This window comes from Vitis riparia, chromosome 4 (genome assembly GCF_004353265.1).
Source record: "Vitis riparia cultivar Riparia Gloire de Montpellier isolate 1030 chromosome 4, EGFV_Vit.rip_1.0, whole genome shotgun sequence".
NCBI lineage: Eukaryota > Viridiplantae > Streptophyta > Magnoliopsida > Vitales > Vitaceae > Vitis > Vitis riparia.
This window is the reverse complement of record NC_048434.1, coordinates 12,604,006-12,620,218: the sequence shown is the minus strand read 5'-3', so window position 1 is coordinate 12,620,218 and position 16,213 is coordinate 12,604,006. Positions and strand designations below refer to the sequence as shown.

Sequence of the window (16,213 nt, the reverse complement as noted above, 5' to 3'; positions counted from 1 at the left end):
CTTGTGTGTATAATAAGGTGTAGGAAAGCATGGTGGTCTTTATGATTTTGTATGTTGATGACATTCTACTGATTGGTAATGATGTAAGGTTATTGTCATCAGTCAAGATTTGGTTGTCTACTCAGTTCCAAATGAAGGATCTAGGAGAAGTGTAGTATATTCTTGGGATTAAGGTCCTTAGGGACCACAAGAATAGGAAAATAGCACTATCTCAAGCTATCTACATAAATAAGCTTTTGGTCAAGTATGTGATGCAGGATTCTAAGAAAGGTTTGTTACCTTTTAGGCTTGGAATTCCCCTTTTTCAGGATCATTGTCCTAAAACACCTGAGGAGAAAGAATGCATGCGGTCAATACCCTATGCCTCTGCAGTGGGTAGTCTTTTGTATGCGATGCTATGTACTAAGCTAGATATTTGCTTTGTAGTGGTTATAGTGAGTAGATATCAGTCTAATCCAGGTCTAAAACATTGGACAACTGTCAAGAAAATAGTCAGGTATCTTAGAAGAATGAGAGATTATGTGCTTGTGCTCTAAAGTGTTGAGATAATTTAGAGGGTGACATGATGGCTGACAAGATACCTTCTCTTAAGAACCTGGTAGATCCCTTCACCAAGACATTAACAAGGAGAGTCTTTGTTGGTAACAGGGATAACATAGGTTGCAGATGAGTATTCAACAAGCGTTATATGTATGATGCTTTGAGGTCTAGTAGGAGAATGTTGGGATAGAGCCCTTACAAGCATGACATGATATAATAAATTTGGAATTCATTATTTATTCAATGATGTTCTAGTTTCACTTTTATCTATCCTTATTCCATGTATTATACTTTATGAGCATTCTTGCCTGCATCTTTTGCGTTGTACATGACTTAGGTGCATTGAAAGTTGCACAAATGATCTAAGTCATGGGTTCTTTAAATGACTTGTTGATTACTACTTAAAAAGTGCTATTTTATAGCTTGTAGTAGTTATTACCTTTTAACTCAATTGACATGTTAAGGACCTTTGCAATTGTTTCTAATCAAATTGTGTTATGTTTTGGTGTTTTTGATAGCTTTATGATCACCAAAGCAATCTAAGATGAGGGAGAGTTCTATATAATCCATAGCAAAGCAAATGGAAGCTCAATTACAGGAAGAATCCAAGCTTTGGAGCTTTGTAGTCCTTTGCCAAAAGCAAATCAAGAATGCAAGGAGGAAAAACAAAGAGAGGAATCTAACATGAAGAAATCCAAGAGGATAGAAACTTTAGGACACATTTAGAGCACTTCCTGGAGTCCATTTTATGCATACTATATGTCATTTCGAAGCTCAAGAAGTTAGGAGTCCAATGCTTCAAATGGTGTGCAAATAAGAGCTGAAATAAAGAAGTTATGGCCATTGGAAGACAATCGCACCAAGTTGAAAGGCAATTTCGCAGCTGCGAAATCACAAAGTGCAAGCTGCGAAATCAGCCTTTTCTTGCGAAATGGACACTTTCAGCTTGCAAAATTTTCACAAGCCATGTTGCATGCTGCGAAATCCACCTGTGTGCTTCCAGATATTTGCGACCGACTCTTTTAGATTTTTTTCTTCAGACATTTGTTGTTTAAATCCCCATTTTCTCCTTATAATCTACCAATCCTAGGATTTCTTAGTTATGAAGTAAGAAGAAAGGGTGAATAACCTCCTATATATCATTTGTAATTTTCTTTCTATAGGGATATCTTGGGAGCTTGTTCTCAAAGACCAATTTTTGTATAGTTTTGAATAAAGTAATACATAGAGCTTTGCTTTGCCTTACCTACTCATTTTGATTGTATTTTTCTCACTAGCCAAACAAGCTCTGAGGACGTTTCCTCGTAGAATGAGTGACTAGGCTTTTTGTCTCTTGGAGTTAAGGAAGCTGGGCAAGGTGCCGAATGCAAAAATTGGAAGTTTTGTTGTTTCAGCTTTTAATGAAGAGAAAGTGTGACCCGTTAATGGTTTCTATGTTTTTAGTCAACTTAAAACGCCTTTAAATCACCTGGGCCAACACTTGGTAAGGCAAGTGATCTCTGTTCATTGAGATACACTAGTTTATCTCTTGTGAGCCTTTGGGAGGTGGTTCAAAGGTAGGATTTTCTAGAATAGCCAACACTTGGTAAGCTTTTGGACTCTAAGGAGACATCCATTAGTTATCTCTTTTGAGCTTTTGAAGGGTAATCCAAGGTTAAGGATCACCTTGAATGGCAAATGCTAGGTGAGAGGCACGAGCCATTGCAAGATGAATCAGTGAGAGGGATTTAGTGTTTGAATCCATAAAAGGGAAGCATCTGTACCACACCGGTTCAAGAAATAACTATATGTTAAATCCCCAATGCGAGGAAATAATACAAGTGACCGGAACTCTATTTTTGTAATAGGAACCTGAGCCTAGTGATCCAAAAACTCCAAGAAACACTTTCCTTTGTAAGTAATTCCCGTTACTTTATTGGTTTCACTTAAAAACCAACCTTTTCAAACATTTTTATGTTTCTTTTAAAGCTAACCTTGAAATGAAAAAGCACAAATTCAGCTTTGAATTAATATCAATTGTAATTTGAAAACCTATCCCAGTGAATGATCCTAGAGCCACTATGCTATGCTAGCTGAGGCTATCCTAGTACATGGTGATATAGGTTATAAATTTTGTTGATTACTCCCATCTAAGGACCAAAATCAAGGTACACCAATTGATTGAGCACCAATCAACAGGACATACACCAGCTGGGCACAAAATCAAATGGCGTCGTTGCCGGGAATGGTGCCAACTTTACAGTGATATCATCTTTTCAGAGTACTTGTGATTTTCATCACAAGTTTGGTAATTTTTCTTTCATCTTACTAACCCTTTTTTATTGTTTCTTTTACTTGTTCATATTTTAGCATACCTTTTAATTTAGTTTTAGTTAATCTTAGTCTTTTTGTAGTTTTGTTTTCTTTTATTTCTTTGTTTTTGTTACAGTTGATACTAGTTGTGTATGCCAAATTGGATACGAGACAGCGGAGGAAGACTTGTGAAACTTGAAACACCTCATAAAATGGAGTTGGAATTGAGCTTGAACATCATGGAAGCTACACTTGAAGATCAACATATCACCATGGTCACCAGGACAATCCCAATGCATTCAGATCAATGAGGGACCGCATGCATCCACCTCGTATGAGTGTACCATCATGTATAGTGCCCCCTACAGAGTAGCTAGTAATTGGACCGCATATTGTTTCACTTCTACCTACTTTCCATGGGATGGAAAGTGAGAATCCCTATGCACATATCAAGGAATTTGAAGATGTTTGTAATACGTTCCAAGAGGGAGGAGCTTCGATCGACTTGATGAGGCTTAAGCTATTTCCTTTTACTTTGAAGGATAAGGCTAAGATTTGACTTAATTCTTTAAGGCCAAGGAGTATCTGAACTTGGACTGATTTGCAAGCTGAATTCCTCAAGAAATTTTCCCCTACTCATAGGACAAATGGCTTGAAAAGGCAAATTTCAAACTTCTCAGCTAAAGAGAATGAGAAATTCTATGAGTGTTGGGAGAGATACATGGAAGCCATCAATGTTTGTCCTCATCATGGTTTTGATACATGGCTATTGGTGAGCTATTTTTATGATGGAATATCTTCCTCAATGAAGCAACTCCTCAAGACTATGTGTGGAGGAGATTTCATGAGTAAGAATCCGGAGGAAGCCATGGACTTCTTGAGTTATGTGGCTGAAGTTTCAAGGGGATGGGATGAACCGAACAAAGGAGAAGTGGGGAAGATGAAGTCTCAACCAAATGCCTTTAATGTTAAGGCTAGGATGTATACCTTGAATGAAGATATTGACATGAAAGCAAAAGTTGCTGCTATGACAAGAAGATTGGAGGAGCTAGAACTGAAAAAGTTACATGAAGTGCAAGCCGTTGCTGAGACACCAGTGCAAGTCAAGCCATGTCCTATTTGTCAATCTTATGAGCACTTGGTAAAGGAGTGTCCTACAATTCCAGCTGCTAGGGAAATGTTTGGAGATCAAGCAAATGTCATTGGGCAATTCAAGCCCAACAACAATGCTTCATACGGTAATACTTACAACTTAAATTGGAGGAACCATCCAAATTTCTCCTGGAAGCCAAGAGCACCTCAGTATACATAGCTAGCTCAAGCATCTCAACAAGCTTCAAATCTTGAGCAAGCAATAGTGAATCTAAGCAAGGTCATGGGAGATTTTGTTGGAGATCAGAAATCCATCAATGCTCAACTCAGTCAAAGAATTGACAGTGTAGAGAATACATTGAATAAAAGGATGGATGGAATGCAAAATGACTTATCTCAGAAGATAGATAATCTCCAATACTCAATCTCAAGGCTCACTAACCTTAACACAGTACAAGAGAAGGGGAGATTTCCTTCTCAACCTCACCAAAACCCCAAGGGTATCCATGAAGTGGAAACTCATGAAGAAGAGTCTTCACAGGTGAGAGATGTCAAAGCGTTGATCACTCCCCAAGCCACATGTTGAGAAAGAGAAAGAAGAAGAAGAGACAGAGAAGAGGGAGAAAATCAAAGGAAAAAAGAAAAATAGTAGTGAAAGGAAAGAAGACCATGATTCAACAGTGAATGCAACTCTGGAGAAAGTAGTTATCAAGGGAGATCTGATGAAAAAACACACACCTCCACCTTTTCCTTAAGCTTTGCATGGGAAAAAGGGAATAAGAAATGCATCAGAAATTCTTGAAGTGTTGAGATAGGTGAAGGTCAACATCCCATTGCTAGATATGATTAAACAAGTGCCAACTTATGCAAAATTCCTAAAGGACTTGTGTACTATCAAAAGAGGGTTGAATGTGAATAAGAAAGCCTTCTTGACTGAGCAAGTAAGTGCTATCATACAGTGCAAGTCTCCTTTGAAGTACAAAGATCTGGGTTGCCCTACCATTTTAGTTATGATTGGAGGAACTATAGTGGAGAAAGCTTTGTTAGACTTGGGAGCAAGTGTGAATTTGCTACCATACTCTGTCTACAAGCAATTGGGACTTGGTGAATTGAAGCTAACATCAATCACTCTATCTCTAGCAGATAGATCAGTGAAAATTCCAAGAGGGATAATTGAAGATGTCTTAGTTCAAGTTGATAACTTCTACTACCCAGTAGACTTTGTTGTTCTTGATACAGACCCAATTATCAAGGAAACTAATTATGTCCCTATCATCCTTGGAAGGCCATTCCTAGCTACATCAAATGCAATCATAAATTGTAGGAATGGACTCATGCAACTCACATTTGGCAATATGACATTAGAGCTTAACATCTTCTATATGTCCAAAAAGCCAATCACTCCAGAAGAAGAAGAAGGTCCAGAAGAGCTGTGCATCATTGACACTCTAGTGGAGGAGCATTGTAATAAAAAAATGCAAGAGAAGTTAAATGAAAGTCTTAGGAATCTTGAAGAAGGGTTGCCTAAACCCTCAAATTTGCTTGCTGCTCTACAAGGTTGGACGAGGAGAGAAGAAATTCTACCTTTATTCAATAAAGAGAAGGCAAAAGAAGCTGCCAAAGAGGAGACCCCAAAGCTCAATCTGAAGCTCCTGCCCACGGAGTTGAAATATACATGCCTAGAAGAGAATAAAAAGTGCCCCATCGTTATATCTTCATCTCTTACTACTCCTCAGGAGGTGTGTCTACTTGAAGTTCTCAAGAGGTGTAAGAAAGCAATAGGATGGCAAATATCTGACTTGAAAGGCATCAGTCCTTTGGTCTGTACACATCATATATACATGGAAGAAGAAGCTAAACCAATTCATCAACATCAAAGAAGATTGAATCCTCATATGCAAGAGGTGGTGCGAGCTGAGGTTCTGAAGCTACTTCAAGCAGGTATTATCTACTTCATATCAAATAGCCCATGGGTGAGTCCTACTCAGGTGGTACCAAAGAAGTCAGGGATAGTGGTGATGCAAAATGAAAAGGGAGAAGAAGTTGCTACACGCCTCACTTCAGGTTGGAGGGTGTGTATTGATTATAGAAAATTGAATGTTGTTACAAGGAATGATCATTTTCCATTGCCATTTATTGATCAAGTGTTGGAGAGAGTCTCAGGCCATCTTTTCTATTGTTTCTTGGACGGCTACTCCGGGTATTTTCAAATAGAAATCAATGTTGAAGATCAGGAGAAGACCACTTTCACATGTCCATTTGGAACATATGCCTACAGAAGAATGCCTTTTGGTTTATGCAATGCACCCGCAACATTCCAACGATGTATGTTAAGTATCTTCAGTGATATGGTGGAGCGAATTATAGAGGTTTTCATAGATGACATCACCATATATGGAAGTACATTTGAGGAATGCTTAGTTAACTCGGAAGTGGTTCTGAACAGATGCATTGAAAAGGACTTGGTGCTCAATTGGGATAAATGCCATTTTATGGTTTAGCAAGGAATTGTCCTTGGCCACATCATCTCCAAGAAAGGCATTGAAGTTGATAAAGCAAAGGTGGAACTTATTATCAAATTGCCATCCCCAACAACTGTAAAAGGAGTAAGGAAATTCCTTGGCCATGCAGGGTTCTATAGGAGATTTATAAAAGATTTCTCTAAGCTTTCAAAACCTCTTTGTGAACTATTGGCTAAGGATGCTAAATTTGTATGGTATGAGAGATGTCAAAGGAGTTTTGAGCAACTGAAGAAATTCTTGACAACCGCTCCAATAGTAAGGGCTCCTAATTGGAAACTACCTTTTGAAGTGATGTGTGATGCTAGTGACTTTGCTATAGGAGTTGTTCTTGGCCAAAGAGAAGATGGAAGACCCTATGTGATCTACTACGCAAGCAAGACATTAAACGAAGCGCAAAGGAACTACACAACCACAGAGAAAGAATTGTTAGTTGTAGTGTTTGCCTTAGACAAGTTTCATGCTTATCTAGTAGGGTCTTTCATCATGGTTTTAACTGACCATTCAACCTTAAAGTATTTACTGACAAAGCAAGATGCAAAAGCAAGGTTGATTAGATGGATTCTCTCACTACAAGAGTTTAATATCCAAATTAGAGATAAGAAAGGAGTGGAGAATGTGGTAGCTGACCACCTTTCAAGGTTGGCTATAGCACATAATTCCCATGTTTTACCTATTAATGATGACTTTACAGAGGAATCACTTATGTTGCTAGAAAACACTCCTTGGTATGCTCATATTGCTAACTATCTAGTTACTGGTGAAGTTCCAAGTGAGTGGAAAGCACAAGATAGGAAGCACTTCTTTGCAAAGATTCATGTCTACTATTGGGAAGAACCTTTTCTTTTCAAGTATTGTGTAGATCAAATAATAAGGAAGTGTGTCCCTGAAGAAGAGCAACAAGGAATCCTCAGTCATTGCCATGAAAATGCATGTGGAGGCCATTTTGCCTCTCAGAAAACAACCATGAAGGTGTTGCAATCAGGTTTTAGTTAGCCATCACTCTTCAAAGATGCCCATACCATGTGTAGGAGCTATGATAGATGCCAAAGTGTTGGGAAGCTGACATGAAGAAATCAAATGCCTATGAACCCCATTCTAATAGTTGATCTCTTTGATGTTTGGGGCATTGACTTCATGAGACCTTTCCCAATGTCTTTTGGTAACTCTTACATTTTGGTGAGGGTAGACTATGTTTCTAAATGGGTTGAGGCAATCCCATGTAAACACAATGATCACAGAGTTGTTCTCAAGTTTCTCAAAGAGAACATCTTCTCAAGATTTAAGGTGCCTAAGGCCATAATCAGTGATGGGGGTACTCATTTTTGCAACAAGCCTTTTAAAACCCTTTTAGCCAAGTATGGGGTGAAGCATAAGGTAGCTACACCTTATCACCCTCAGACTTCCGGGCAAGTTGAGTTAGCAAACAGGGAAATCAAGAATATATTGATAAATGTGGTAAACACGAGCAGAAGAGATTGGTCTGTTAAGCTCCATGATTCACTATGGACATATAGAACAACTGACAAGACTATTCTTGGCATGACTCCTTATTGCTTAGTCTATGACAAAGCATGCCATCTCCTTGTGGAGGTTAAATATAAGGCTTGGTGGGTAATTAAGAAGGTAAACATGGACTTGACCAGAGTTGGGATAAAGAGGTGCTTAGGCCTTAATGAGATGGAGGACTTAAGAAATGATTCCTACATCAATTCCAAAGTTGCAAAACAGAGGATGAAAAGATGGCATGATCAGTTAATCTCCAACAAAGAATTTTAGAAGGGACAAAGAGTCTTACTCTATGACTCTAGGCTCCATATCTTTCCTAGAAAGCTAAAGTCAAGGTGGATAAGTCCTTTCATTATTCACTAAGTGCATTTCAATGGAGTGGTGGAACTACTAAATTCCAACAGTACAGACACTTTTAAAGTCAATGGCCACCGTCTCAAACCATTCATGGAGCCATTCAATCAACACAAGGAGGAAGTCAACCTCCTTGAGCCATAAAATCTTGATAAAAAAGGGGTTAGATGGACTTGGTCTTGCCAAAGTCCATGTTTTTGTTTTAATTTTTGTTAATTTATAAGCTTTATTAATTGTTTTAATTTTGATCTTAGCCTTGATTTATGTTATGTTGATATAACTTAGACTTTTTGAATGATCAAAATCAGGAGGAATTTCAAAAGAAGTGGAGGAAAGCCACAAGGAACCAAAAAAGCACAAAAACAGAGGAATTTATTTTCCTTGCGAAAATTTCACAAGGTAAAAAACCACCTTACGAAAATAGGGTCCCCCTACGAAAAAATTTCAAAGCCAAAAGAGTCATCCTGCGAAAACCAAGTTGTCTTTGCAAAAATAGGGTCCTTCTGCGAAATAATTTTGCAGCTAAAAAGCTGCGAAAATTTTCACAGTTGCGAAACCACCTCCAGGCACACATGTGCCAATTCGCAGCCCCAAAGCCCATTTCGCAACTGCGAAACCACTTGTGAAACCCTCCAAAGTAAAATTTTGCAAGCCAAGGCTCCCCTTGCGAAACCACCTGCGAAATCCCCCTTTTGCTGCGAAATGGCCCTCCTCCTGCGAAAATTCCAACCGTCATTTGAATACCTATTTAAGCCTAAGTTTCATTTCGCACAACTATTTTGACTTACAAAAAGCCTCTTCAAGTGCGAAACTCAACCAAAATTAGAGAGCCCTCTCCAAGGGAAGTCCATAGGACATCCATCTGAAGCATAGCACCCTGCGCACCTCCGCCCACCCTCTGAAGCCTCTTCACTTCAGCCATGGCCAAAACTAGAGGAGCCAAGACCCCATCTCCATCAGCCTACAGTAGTACACTGAGAGCCTCACATGTGAGAGACTCCATGACTGAGCCTCCACAGCCACCTGCCATCCCACCTTCCGAAGATGGAGCGTTGTCTAGTCCTCCTCAACGAAAATATCAAACCAGGAGACCACCCACTACACCAGGGGTAAGCTCTTCACATCCCAAGAAGTCAGCTAGTCACCCTCCTATGAAGAAAGCTAGAGTCTCAGCGCCAATAGAGCCTCAACCGCCTCAGATTCCTTCTGGGATGACTTCGGAAGTGGTTATCAGGCGACCTATGGTTACTCAGCCACCCATAGAGGGCAATTTGGATTGTCGGGCTAGACCATTCCACTCTGAGCTATGTTTTGACAGAGAGACTTTCAAACACCAGCCAGAGCTTAGAGATTCATTCTACTTACTTTAGAGGTACTATTTGGAGCACTTGATGACTCCAAGGGATTTCTTCTAGCCCCGAGTAGCATTAGACTTTTATCAGTTTATGACTACGCATCGTGTCCGGGATCCTATTGTCATCCACTTGACTATTGATGGACGTCATGGTATCTTAGGAGCCAGACACATTGCAGAGGCCCTGTGCATTCCATATGAGCCAGTGCATCCAACAGATTATAGAGAGTGGGCTCATCCTTCTCAGAGTGATATGGTTCATATATTGTCCAGGGGACATCCACACGCTTGTTTCTTTTGAGGAAGGAGCTTCCACCCAGCATGTTTCTTCTGGATGCACTCCTACGCCACAACATATTTCCACTTCAGCATATGGTGTAGGGAAGGGGAGCTATACTGGAGGCCTTGTTCAATATATCAGAGGGTTTTTACTTTGGCCCTCATCATCTCATCATGACCGCTTTTCTTTACTTTGAAAAAAGGTCCACAGGAAGAAGCTACTGAGAGCAGATGCCATTCCACTGCTTTCCCGAGGTTGCTCTGTCAGATATTAGAGCACTTGGGCTATCCTTCTGAGCCTCAGCTTAAGCGCAAACGCATTTGCTGAGAGATATTCATTCTAAAAAAATAGACTAGTATAACGGCTTATGTCGCACAGCCAGGAGCCCCAGCTGGACCAGAGCATCTAGAGATACCACAGCCAGAGGAGCCACAATAGCCATAGTAGGCTGACATACCTACAAAGATCATAGCACCTACCCCTATAGTGTCTTGTACAATACTCACGCATGAGGCCACATCTTCTGCTCCTCCTACCACTCCCGGGACTCCACCAGTTGTACCAGCTACATCCGCGCCTCATCCATCTGAGTCTAGTATTGCCATATCTATTTCAGAGTTCAGAGGCCTATGTCATACATTGCAGACATTGACCGCTACTCAGAGCATCCTTGCCCAACAGATGGCAGTTGTACATGCACATCAGGATCAGCTTGTCTCCACCCAGACCCAGCGTACTGCCATCCTTTAGCAAATACAATAGAATTTGGGTATTCTATCGCCACCTAAGCATGATATGCCTGGCCCATCAGAGCCTACAGATCCATCCCAGGACGCTCCTCCAGCAGAGCAGACTGTGCCCCTTAAGGAGACGACTATAGGACAGATAGAGACACCTATCCCGAGCTCTTAGACTTCCACAGCCGAGCCATCATCTCCACAGGATCCTCCCACCACCACCTGATCATCTATCTATTTTTTTTTTTGTATTTCCTTATTATAGTAGAACTCGTAATCCCATGTTTTGATGTTTTATACACTGGGATTGGATGTATTACTTGTTCTTAATTCATAGTGTTCTTTCTTAAAGTAATACATATCCATCATTTTTTTTAGTATACTTGGCATAATATCATTTTATTTCCTCTACTCACAATTTTTTGTTGTTTTTGAATCATGTGGTTTCTCCTATAGGACTCAGACTCCATGTCAATCAGGAGGTACCACTTCCTCCCTGTTTTTTAATCGCTCTTGCCACACTGAGGGCAATGTTCAGCTTGGTTGGGGGGAGAGTTGAGGAAGGAATTTTTGTTATTAATGCTAAGTTATTTTGATAATTTAGTTGCTTTTGCTTAATTTTAAAATTTTTTATTCTACTCTTCATGGTTATTAAGGAAAAATTCTCAAAATGAAAAGGGAGAAATTGATTTTTTGTCTTTTTACTTGACTTAGAATTTGTATTATGCTTACTAAAGTTGATGAATTGTTGAAACTTCTATTGAATTCAACCTTAGTTCTTCCACTTTAAGCTATTCACACACTGTGCACACTAGGTTCCGATTATAAGATGAAAAACTATTTCACCCCCTTGACTTAGGAAAATTTAGACTTGATACCTTTGACCTCATTTTAATAGTGTTGGGACACCTTATAAAAGGCCAATGAGCCTTTGAAAAAAAAGAGAAAGAAAGAAAAAAATGTTTTATTTGCCTTGAAACCCGAGCAAGGTCTGAGGGGTATATGGTGAAAACCTTTAAAACCTAGTGCCCTAAGCCTTCATTGGTTGGAAGTCACAGACCTCAATGCTCGTTACAAGGGTGAATAGGTGGAGTTTAATATACTATAGGTGCTTGGGTATTAAAATTCATTCTCAAAAGTCCGGGGTAAAATCCGAGCAGTTAGTGGTTGAAAGATCCTTAAAGCTTGATGCCCTAAAAATTAATTGGTTGGGAGTCATCGATGGACCCCCGTTACATAGAAAATTTAGAAAAGAATACCTTTAAGCCTTGTACTCATACAATGAAAAAAAAATTGTGAACCAAGAGGTGTGTTCTTAGCCTATTGAAGGTTGTCTGTTTGCTAAGTGTTGAAAAAGAACTAGGTTGGGGGAGAGAGATTAGTTCAGCATAGTATATTCGGAAACTAATAAGTAGCACATAGATTTTTGTGGAAGAGTTAGGATTTGACCCTTTGGGAGTGGAAATTATTTTGAAGCTTAAACTTGCATAATACCTTCTCTTTATGAATTGTGATTCGACAAGTTATTTGACAACTCTTGTTGAAGTTTGAGTTTTATATCTTTAATGTTCCATGTGAGAGTTTGACCATCATGCCACTTGAAATTTTTTGGAAGTGATCAGCATGATGTTGTAAATTATAGTACTGTTTATTTTTCTTTTTCTTTCCTTCATTGCTAAGGGACTAGCAATATGTCGGTTGGGGTGAGTGATTATTACTAAAAAAAATGCTATTTTATAGCTTGTAATTAACTCTTTTAAACACTTTTGAGTAGTAGTTATTACCTTTTAACTCAATTGACATGTTAAGGACCCTTTTAATCGTTTCTAATCAAATTGTGTTAAGTTTGGGTGTTTTTGATAGCTTTATGATCACCAAAGCAATCTAAGATGAGGAAGAGTTCTATATAATCCACAGCAAAGAAAATGAAAACTCAATTACAGGAAGAATCCAAGCTTTGGAGCTTTATAGTCCTTTGCCAAAATCAAATCAAGAATGCAAGGAGGAAAAACAAAGAGAGGAATCTAACATGAAGAAATCCAAGAGGATAGCAACTATAGGACACATTTTGAGCACTTCCTAGAGTCCATTTTATGCATACTATATGTAATTTTGAAGCTTGAGAAGTTAGGAGTCCAATGCTTTAAACAGTGTGTAAATCAGAGTTGAAATGAAGAAGTTATGGCCATTAGAATATAATCGCACCAAAAGCTGAAAGGCAATTTCGCAAGCTGCGAAATCATAAAGTGCAAGCTGCGAAATCGGCCTTTTCTTGTGAAATGGACACTTTCAGCTTGCGAAATTTTCGCAGGCCATGTTGCATGCTGTAAAATCCACCTGTCTGCTTTTAGATATTTGCGACCGACTATTTTAGATTTTTTCTTCAGATATTTGTTGTTTAAATCCCCATTTTCTCCTTGTAATCCACCAATCCTAGGATTCCTTAGTTAGAAAGTAAGAAGAAAGGGTGAATAACCTCCTATATATCATTTTTAATTTTATTTCTACAGGGATATCTCGGGAGCTTGTTCTCAAAGACCAATTTTTGTATAGTTTTGAAGAAAGTAATACACAAAGCTTTGCTCTGCCTTACCTACTCATTTTGATTATATTTTTCTCACTAGCCAAACAAGCTCTGAGGACGTTTCCTCAGAGAATGAGTGGCTAGGCTTTTTGTCTCTTGGAGTTAAGGAAGCTTGGCAAGGTGCCGAATGCAAAAATTGGAAGTTTTGTTGTTTCAGCTTTTAATGAAGAGAAAGTGTGACCCGTTAATGGTTTCTATGTTTTTAGTTAACTTAAAAGGCCTTTAAATCACCTAGGCCAACACTTGGTAAGGCAAGTGATCTCCGTCCATTGAGATACACTAGTTTATCTCTTGCGAGCCTTTGGGAGGTGGTTCAAAGGTAGGATTTTCTAGAATAGCCAACACTTGGTAAACTTTTGGACTCTAAGGAGACATCCATTAGTTATTGATGCGACTCAAGCAACGGCGCCATTTGATTCATCCCCGGCAGCGACGCCATTTGATGCGACTCATGGTAGCTTAGCTTTAAAGGCGTATCAACAAAATTTATACCTTGAATACTATAACTAAAGTAGCCAAGCTACTATAGCATAGTGGTTCTAGGATCGTTCACTGGGAAGGGTTTTCGCAAACACAAGTGATATTCAAATTAGGAAAATAGGTGATTTTCTTATGGATGTTAGCTTTAAAAGAAGATGTAAATGGTTTAGAAAGATTTAAACTAATTTAAGCTAACATTAAAGACTAAAATGAAAGGGTGTAAAAACAAGTTTCTCAAAGATAGGATAGCTATGCTCTGGCTCTTATGCAAATTGGAAATCTCAGGATAGGCTCCTCGCGTTGGGGTTGCAACTATGGTGATGCTTGCTTCCCGAACCGGTATGGATTTAGCAAATCAAGTTTTAATCCTTTAAAATGGCAAAACAGATGGTAGTGAATTTCATCAATGGTTATTCACCTTAGACTTCCTTTGAATGGCTCGTAAGAGATAACTAATGGTCTAAAGCCAAAAGCTTACCAAATATTGGCAACTCAAAGTCATTCCAAGTGATAAACTCACCTTTCAATGGCCATTGAAATTGGTTCTAATGGATTAATGCAAAACTTGAAATTGAAAACCTCACCTTCCAATAGCTCGTAGGAGATAACTAATGGATAGAAATCCAAAAGCTTATCAAGTATTGGCCGTTGGAAGTTGTCTAATGGAAATAAAAACTAAACTTTGCATTAATGAACTATTAATGAAAAACGACTACCTTACCTTCCGGGTGCAAGAAATTTCCATGGGCATGCATCCAAGCCATCACATAACATCCATACTTTGAGAAACTTAAAAGGTTAGCCTCTCATCCTTGGGGATTTCATCCACCAAGGATGTTTGGCTACTAAGAAAATAAGAAAGAGAAGAGAAGGAGAAACAGAGCAAGGCTCCGTGGTATATTTCAATATATATGGGTATATTACATATATTTCTCCATATGTTTCAACGGATGCAAAGGAGTATAAATAGAGAAGCTTTTCCATCCTTCCTAGCTAAGAAATCTTATGATTGGTGGATTACAAGGAGAAGAATGGAAATTTATACAAAAATATCCAAAATAAAAGATCCCGTGTGGAGTCGGCAAAACAGGGGAGGGGGTGTGCGAATTTCGCACACCTGATCAGGAGGTGTGCGAAATTCGCACACCATTCAGAAGGTGTGCGAAATTTTCGCACACCTGGAGCAGTTTTCTTTCGAAGGTCATAACTTCCTCGTTTCAGCTCCAAATCGTGCACGGTTTGAAGCGTTGGATTCTTGACTTCTTGAGCTTTGAAACGGTATATAGCATGTAAAAAATGGACTTCGGGAAGTGCTCCAAAAGTGCCAAAGAACACTGCAGCTGCTGACCTCAGATTTCCTCCTTGCTTCTCTTTGCTTTTCTTTTGCTTTTCTTTGCTTCTCTTTGCTTTTCTTTGCTTTTCTTTGCTTTTCTTCTTTGGTTGGCTTGTCTAAGTAGCTCCTCCATCATTTGGCATGCTTGAATTGATTCATAAGCTGATATAAACATGTAAACTTGCCACAAAATGGTTAAAACCAATTACTAAGGACCTTAATGAATTAATTGGGTTAAATGAATATGATTACTACTCAAAGGTGCTTAAAACAATTATAATTAGGTCTACAAAATAGCACTTTTTGGTAGTAATCAGTTATCTCTTGCGAGCTTTTGAAGGGTAATCCAAGGTTAAGGATCACCTTGAATGACAAATGCTAGGTGAGAGGTACGAGCCTTTCCAAGATGAATCAATGAGAGGGATTTAGTGTTTGAATCCATAAAAGGGAAGCATCTATACCACACCGGTTCGGGAAATAACTATATGTTAAATCCCCAATGCGAGAAAAAGATTTAAGTGATCGGAACTCTATTTTTGTAATAGGAACCTGAGCCTAGTGATCCAAAAACTCCAAGAAACACTTTCCTTTGTAAGTAATTCCCGTTACTTTATTGGTTTCACTTAAAAACCAACATTTTCAAACATCTTTATGTTTTCTTTTAAAGCTAACCTTGAAATGAAAAAGCACCAATTCAGCTTTGAATTAATATCAATTGTAATTTGAAAACCCATCCCAGTGAACGATCCTAGAGCCACTATGCTATGCTAGCTGAGGCTATCCTAGTACATGGTGATATAGGTTATAAATTTTGTTAATTACTCCCATTTGAGGACCAAAATCAAGGTACACCAGTTGATTGAGCACCAATCAACAGGACATACACCAGCTGGGCACAAAATCACTTGTTCACAACCGGTTCATAGGTCTAGGCAACCCATTAGAGGTTGTAGTACACAACCTCCTAATTGGAGGGATGTCTGGTCTTTACTATTGAGATGGGTTTCCTATGGTTAGTGCACTAGTGTGTGTATGGTTACACATTGGACACACTACAAGAAAAAAGCCTTTCGTTGACAGTTTTTCACCATCAAGGTAGGGTATATCTGTCAAGGTATGTTACTATTTATATATGTCAT

At 38.9% G+C, this 16,213-nt stretch overlaps 1 protein-coding gene across 1 annotated transcript in view; it reads left to right on the top strand.

Moving 5' to 3' along the window:
• The window catches only part of LOC117913242, a gene marked incomplete at its 3' end in the record, with an annotated part of 63,440 nt that overhangs the window by 10,590 nt on the left and 36,637 nt on the right, over nt 1-16,213 (top strand). The window contains 1 exon segment of the mRNA XM_034828200.1: nt 6,104-6,819. Coding sequence (XP_034684091.1) covers nt 6,104-6,819 — 716 coding nt within the window.